At 49.4% G+C, this 7,600-nt stretch overlaps 1 protein-coding gene across 1 annotated transcript; it reads right to left on the reverse strand.

Annotated features, from left to right (window-relative positions):
- Positions 1-290: 290 nt before the first annotated feature.
- FZD7 (frizzled class receptor 7) lies at positions 291-6,519 on the reverse strand. The gene has a single exon (XM_035114306.3). It carries the CDS (start codon positions 4,669-4,671, stop codon positions 2,929-2,931), a length of 1,743 nt encoding a protein of 580 aa, XP_034970197.2. The 5' UTR covers positions 4,672-6,519; the 3' UTR covers positions 291-2,928.
- Positions 6,520-7,600: the final 1,081 nt, after the last annotated feature.

Below are 7,600 nucleotides of genomic sequence, written 5' to 3' on the forward strand. Positions count from 1 at the left end.
GCTAATGCAAAAGCTTCCCTTGCAAGCTACACAAAATTGGCTCTGGGAGAGTTAGAACCCCCAGTATAGCATCATCCGGGGAGAGAAGAGACGGCAAAATTTTGCCCGGCAAGCCAAAAAGCTTGAGCTGAAGGAACAATTGCCACAGCTCTGTACTACATTTCTCCCTCTGTATTCAGAATGATGCTTAGTTTGAGGCCACATTCATTAACCATTTAAGACACCCAATAACAAAGAAGGTGAGGCAGGGGGGGAAGAATATGAGAATTAAGATAGAACTGTAAAAAAAGTTATATTGTATTAAAAATCCATTTATTTTTGTGTTCTGTACATATGAATGGGTCTTACACAGACCATTTGAAGACAAAAAAAGTAAATAAAAACATAAATACATATATATATTCTTACAAAATGTCAGATTTACAAAATATACATACTGTACTTTTAGCTGGTCTTCTGTATTTTCTTTTTAAAAAAAGCAAACCACTAAACAAACCAGGATCTCTGAACCAGGGAGACATAATATACTGCAGAATTACTGGGGTGGGGTTTTTTCCTCTTGCTGCCTCATTCCCAAACATTCCCTGCACATACTCACACCCCAATGACCTTCTCTTTCCAATACTTTTTATTAATTTAAAAACTTGGATCTCCGTTCATACATATAAAGAATAAAGTTATTACAGCCATAGGAAGGGTAAATGGAAGCAGAGCTTGTTAAAAGCCTGCAGTTCTCCAATTAGCCTTTCAAGCAAAAATAATTTCAAACCCCTTAGGTTCATAGAAAGCTAAGAGAGAAAACCCCTTAATTTATCTATATGTGAAAAGGTCAATTTAGCATAATTTAAGAGACTTGAGAGCAATGGAACATTGCAGAAAGGAACATGAAATGCTTCTGAAGTGAAACTTAATTTATTTCGATCAATGGCTGTCTGGAGAATTTCACATATGATGAAGATGATCTGAAAACACCCTTTCCCTTTTATTTCAGAAGACTTTCTATTTAATAAGGTTCAAGGAAAGAGATTGACAGCTCCATCCTATACTGGTCTACTCAGAAATATTCCTTACTCCCAGAATACAGCATGGCAGACTCTGAACATGGATTTATTATGCTTTAAAAAAAAACCTGCCCAGTTTAGGAAGAAGATAAACCAGCAACTGCAGTTTATTAATTACAGGCCACTCAGATCCTAAGTAAGTACCACTGGGTGGGACTGTTTGTGGCCTTAAGACAACTTTTGGCTGGATTGTGGTCAAGCACACAAAATTAACACATTCGCCACAGAGTAAGTCCCAGGGAACCCAGCAGAACTTATATCAGCGTAAAAATGGATAGGAGTGCACTGAAAGTCTCGTTTCCAATAAAATCTACGTATTTCTCCATAATAATGGCCACAACCCAGCACAGAATCTATAACACTGGTTTCAATGGGCTTTTAAAACCATGTAAAGAGAGATTGGGATCGCCGCTGATTTAGGTCTGGACTGATAAATATCTTTCTGCTGCAGTTGTCGGTTTCAAAGCCTTTCCCCCTTTTTCAGTATTTAAGGGTGATCTCTATAATTAGCAGAGGAAACTGCAGCCTTGTGACCAAGAGATATTATAACCGCCTGCTTTACGTATTTTGATGGGGCTTGTTTTGTCAAGTGTTCCAAATTAAAACTCCCATTTTTTTATTAAAAAACACACAACAACAGTGGGTGAGAGTCTCAGATTGAGTTAAACAGGAGACCTTTCTGAAACCTCGTGTTCATAAAAGGAATTTGGAGCTGCCTGGGCCAGCAAGCTCCATAGCTGAACCTCAACAAATTCTTTGTTAAGTTTCCCCATAAAAAAACTGATCCCATGCTTATGCCTTGCCGCAGAGAAATACACTTTTGTTTCTCTTTTGTCTCCGCTAACAAAAGGGAAGAGAGTAAAAAGCATTCTACTGAAAATCAACATGTCACTTCTTTTTCAGAGTCCTACACAGAAAGCTCCTCTCCTCCCCCACCCCAGCAAGATACCTTCTGCCAAAGCAGGGATTCATTTGGGGGGGGGGACTTTTAAAGCTGAAATAGAGAAGGAAACTTTTTTCGCAGAGCCTATTTAACATGCATTAACTCAGGAGAGAAGTTTCACAGGTCAGGGAAACTTCCAACAGGGAAATCCTAAACACATCTACTCAGGAAGACCCAGTGGAGTCTTACTCACAAGTAAGTCTATATAGGATGCTAAAATCCTGAACACACTCTTACTTAGGAGTAAGAGCCTTGAAATTAAATGGATGGCTTTCTGAGTAAATCATGCAGAGGATTGAACTGAAGATTCCTAAAGAAGTTTGCAGACAGAAGACACACAAAATAGCAGTATAGGGAGCAAGACTTCCAATTTGCAGTGTTGTCTGAGAAAAATAAAATCTGCCAGGATGCAGATTACAAAGGCTGTGAATCAGGACTCTGGATTTGGAGTGGGGGAGTTAGGAACTTCCAATCTGACAGCAGAGAAATCTACAAATGTGACCACTTTTTTGGGGGGGGTGTATATTGCTTTTCTCCCCTTCCTATGCAGTCTCCCCAGCTTCTATCCTTGGCACAATCCCAACATTTCCCTTTGAACAGATGCTGCAGCACTTTCTTTTTTTAAAGGATGGGAAGTAAAGAAATTCTCACAGGGTTATGAAATTTACTGTCCCGAAGAGCAGTCTTAAGAAGAAGGACACTTAAATCTGCGTTCTTCAACTTAGCCAGCCAGCAAGGAGAAACACGCCGGCAACCATCTTTATCTTTTTGGTGGCAAGAAGAAGAGGCAGAGTTTGAAAGAAAACAGCAGGCATCCCACCAGTTCCCTCTTTCCTTCTATAATCAAGTCTTCTCCACAAGAAGCAAGAGAGCAGCTTTGGGGAGACGACCTGCCTGGATTGGGCATGAGTGGTGGAGGAAAACTCATACAGCAGTCTCCCCTTTGCTCCCGGTGCCGAGTCTGTGGTAGAAACGGCGCCAGGACTGGAGAGTCTTGCCCGTCCAAATCCAGAAGCCAGTGGTGATGCCTACCACCATGGTCATGAGGTACTTGATGACAAAGACCGTGAAGTCGGGGCTCATGGGGGCCACGTTGGCAGGGCAAGGGATGGCGTAGCTGTGGCAGGTCTGCAGGAGCCAGGTTCTCTCCCAGGTGTCCCGGAAGGCCTGCTCGTAGAAGTAGCAGGCCAGCACAATGGTGGCCGGCACCGTGTAGAGGACACTGAAGACCCCAATCCTCACCATCAGCTTCTCCAGCTTCTCAGTCTTGGTGCCATCGTGCTTCATGATGGTCCTGATGCGGAAGAGGGACACGAAGCCAGCCAGCAGGAAGGAGGTGCCGATGAAGAGATAGACGAAGAGCGGAGCCAGGACGAAGCCCCGCAGGGCGTCCACGCTGTAGATGCCCACGTAGCAGACCCCACTGAGAACATCTCCGTCCACCTGCCCCATGGCGAGGATAGTGATGGTCTTGATGGCTGGCACGGCCCAGGCAGCCAAGTGGAAGTATTGGGAATTGGCCTCAATGGCCTCGTGGCCCCACTTCATGCCAGCCGCCAGGAACCATGTGAGGGAGAGGATGACCCACCAGATGGAGCTGGCCATGCCAAAGAAGTAGAGGATCATGAAGAGGATGGTGCAGCCCTCCTTCTTGGTGCCTTGCACCACCGTGCGGTAGCCGTCCTCGGAGAAGCGTTCCACACACACCACCTTGTCTTCCAGGATGAAGCCGGCCACGTAGGCCACCGCCACCATGAAGTAGCACCCGGAGAGGAAGATGATGGGCCTCTCTGGGTAGCAGAAGCGCCGCATGTCCACCAGGTACGTCAGCACGGTGAACAGGGTGGAGGCGCAACACAGCACGGACCAGATGCCCACCAGCAGGCGGGCAAAGCGGACCTCCGCCTCCTTGAAGTACATCAGCCCGTGGGGCAGGCCCGGCTCACAGGGGGCGCCACAGTCCCTCTCGCCCAGGAAGCGGTAGCCCAGGTAAGGGGGCACCTTGAGCTGGCGGGGGCAGGAGAAAGCAGAACTGGCCGGGGGCAGAGGGTGCGACGGGGGGTCGGGCAGCGGGGGAGTGGGGGAAACGGCGGCCGGGTAGCCGCCTCCAGGGGCGCCGCCGCCCGTCCCTCCCGCGCCCCCGGAGGTGTCCGAGGTGTTTTGGCCCACGCATATCTCGTCGGCGCCCTGGACAGGGAAGTTCTCGCAGCGGAGGCGCTCGGGCCACTGGAAGCCGAACTTGTTCATGAGGGCTTCGCAGCCCTGGCGCGCCCTCTCGCACAGCGAGCGGCACGGCGGAATGGCCCGCTCCAGGACGGTGCAGACGGGCGCGTACATGGAGCACAGGAAGAAGCGCAGCTCGGGCGAGCACTGCACTTTCACCAGCGGGTAGAACTGGTGCACCTCCAGGCCCGCGTCCTCCTGGTTCGTGTGCCCCAGCAGGTTGGGCAGGATGGTCTGGTTGTAGGCGATGTCCGTGCACAGCGGGATGGAGATGGGCTGGCAGAAGCCGTGGTCCGGCACGGAGATGCCCTTCTCGCCCTGGTAAGGCTGCGCCCCGGCGCCCCGAGGGAGGCCCCAGACGAGGGCGCACCACGCCAAGGCCCACAGGCCCGCGGGAGGAGGAAGGGGCGCCGCCCGCCTCCTGCTCGACGCTCCCCGGCCCATGATCCGGCGCAGCAGCGGGCAGCCGGAGAAGCCGAACACGCGCGCACCCGGGAGAGAGGCGCGGAGCACAAGGGAGGTCTGCGCAGCCCGGCGCCGCGTGGCTCCCAAGGGAAGAGCCGCCCGGACCTCCACGACTTTCCTCCAACAGGGCGAGCAGCAAAAGGGGTCACACGGCGGCGGCGGCGGCGGCGCTGGCTCTGCTTGCTCTTGCAGCCGCCTGCTCTCGGGTGGGGGAGGCGGGAGGGGTCGGATCGCTCGCTCAGCCCGCTCTCCCGTTGATCGTTCGCCAAAGGACTGTGCAGTGACCCGTCTGCGAAGCAGCGAGGACCGGGAAGCCTCTCCGCGTTTGTCTCCCCCTCCGGGACAAACACACGCCTCGGTTTGTCCAAAAAGTACTTGGATCTCAACAAAATCGCAGGGGCTAGAGTCTTTTCCCCGCCGCGCGAAGTTTCCTTGGAGGCGTTGGGTGTGGAAGAACAGCCGAAGTCCTTGAGAAAGTCCCTCCGTGGCAATTCCGCCTGCTCTCCGTTCCTTTAAAAAAAAAAAGCCTGGGATTTAGGCTTCAGAGTTAAACGGATTACGATTGCTTCTCCCGCTTGATCCGCGCATTTTACTCCAGCTTTCAGTAATTTTTTATAAATCCAATTACTGCGTGGTTCCCCCTCCTCCGCCCGCGCTGACTCTGCTGGTTCTTCACACGCTCTCGACACCCCGGTTTAAGAGGCAGCCAAACAGATCCCGCCGGCGCCGCCGCGCTTGGCAGCTGCAACCCGTCTCTCCAGCGGCTGCGGGAAGGGAGGCTGGAGCAGCCGATGGAACGCGCCTTAGAAAATGAGGAGGAGGCGGGGAAGCGAAAGAAAAGGGAAAGGACGCATTTATGCCCGAGCGTTCCATGGAACGCCGCCCCTTCCCCATTCACAAACCGAGCAGTGGGCGGGGCCACGCAATCCCAGCCCCTGCCAATGGCGCGGTCTGTTGTCTCCGCACCTCTGTTTACGATTGGCTGGAAAGATAAAAGGGCTCTCAGGGGCGGGGAGGAATGTGGGCGGATCTCGGGTGGTGGGATTCCTCTGCGGAAAAGTTGAAAGAAACTTTCTCTGAGGTTTGAATGGACGGAGCGCGCGGGGGGGGGGGTGTGGCGGGGCGGTGGCGGTGGCGTTCAGAGAGCTCAGGACGAAATCAGATCTGATGAGGTCACATCAGATGCGTAACGTTCCTGGTGTTACCCCCAATTTTCCGAAAGCACCAGTGCTGCGTCCCTCATCAAACGTCCGCTGCTGGGAGAGCACCCAATAGGTAAGATAGGAATCCACATCCCAGGTGGTCTGAAACTGCGTCCCGATTCCACGAGTCTTATTTAAAGAAATGTGACTTATTTTACATGTAAGCGCTTTAAAGACCAGGATGTTAAAAATAATTGTACACTACACCCTTTGATTTTTAAAGGGAGAAAGGATAATTTCAAGAATTCTGCAGAGTAAACTGTCCAAGTAATTATTTTGAGGGCGGTGTGTGTGCATCTAAGGGAGAGGCCAGCACTCATTACTGCCTACTCTTGAGTAGCCCCATGAAACTCAGTGGGAATACTTAGCAATTGTTTTCTGAGTGTTTTACTTGCTCGACAATGTTATTCACACACCACAGCAGCTGTTACTAAATGCATACACAGGCATTCATTTGGTTTAGTAGCTTCAGGACAGATTTAAATCCAAATGCTATGAACTATGCACCTTCAACTGGAATTCTTTTTAATCCCTTTTTTTTAAAATGCCCGGGACATTTCCCTTCTAACAACACAACTTTCAAAACACACTAAAGTTTAATGTTTAAAGAAGTTCTGTTAAACTCCCCCCCCCCAAAAGAAAAAGCTTCAGAAAAGAAAGTTGACATCATATTAAAGGGTGGAGCTGCCTGAATTAGCTGAAGTCTCATGAACTCCACTGTGATATGCAATGCAAACGTAAGCACTTTTAACTCAGAAATAAATCCCAGGAATTTACTCCCCAGTGAGTGTGTACAGCAGACAGCTTTAATTAATCTGAAGTAAGCAGTACAAACAACAGACTAGGTTGGCTGAATTTGAGGAAGAGGTGGCAGGAGGATTTTCTGGGCCCAGGACACTGTATGTGGATTGGATTCCCTGCACCTCTCACAAAAGAGGATTCAGATTTGCATTATACTTTTAATTCATAAGGACTAGAAACTTACTTTTTTAAAGAGTAATCAAGAGTCTGATTTCGTTTGTTGGCTCTGGGTCTGGTACAGAAGTACCCCCCTGTCTGCCCCACATTATGGAGTTTCAAGGACTCCATAATAATGCAGTCTCTTTCTTTTCATTAAATAATAATAATAATAATAATAAAAATTTATACCCCGCCCATCTGGCTGGGTTTCCCCAGCCACTCTGGGTGGCTTCCAACAAAATATTAAAATACAATGGTCTGCTAAACATTAAAAGCTTCCCTAAACTTCCATACAAATGAATTGGCGGGAAAGGCTCTTCCCTACACTCCATTCACTTCTATGGAGGGTGGGGGAAGGGCTGCTGTCAGGAGCAGCCTTAAGGAAGAAGAACAACAGTCCCTTCTGCTATTTACAGCAAGATGCAGACGACAAATGGCCGATGGAGTCTGTTTGAGTTCACCCTTCTCATAAGCTGCTGTCCTAACCATATTTCCTAGAGCAGAATTAAGGAGCCCGTTTCAATGAATCAGAGCCCTTACGAGTAGGCATGGTTTTTAAAGGATATAGTACTTTGGAGATCTGAAAAACTTTAATGGCTTGGCTTTCCACGGTCTGCCCAACATTGGATAAATTCTGGTTATGGGGTATGGAAGGAAGCAAAATTTGCCTGTGGGTTCCAATGTGAGTGTGGTTAAGGAACTGCAGTTGTTACACACTCGCATTTGGCTTCTGTCTCAGCCTCTTT

This window comes from Zootoca vivipara, chromosome 1, assembly GCF_965207765.1.
Source record: "Zootoca vivipara chromosome 1, rZooViv2.hap1.1, whole genome shotgun sequence".
Classification (NCBI taxonomy): Eukaryota; Metazoa; Chordata; class Lepidosauria; order Squamata; family Lacertidae; genus Zootoca; species Zootoca vivipara.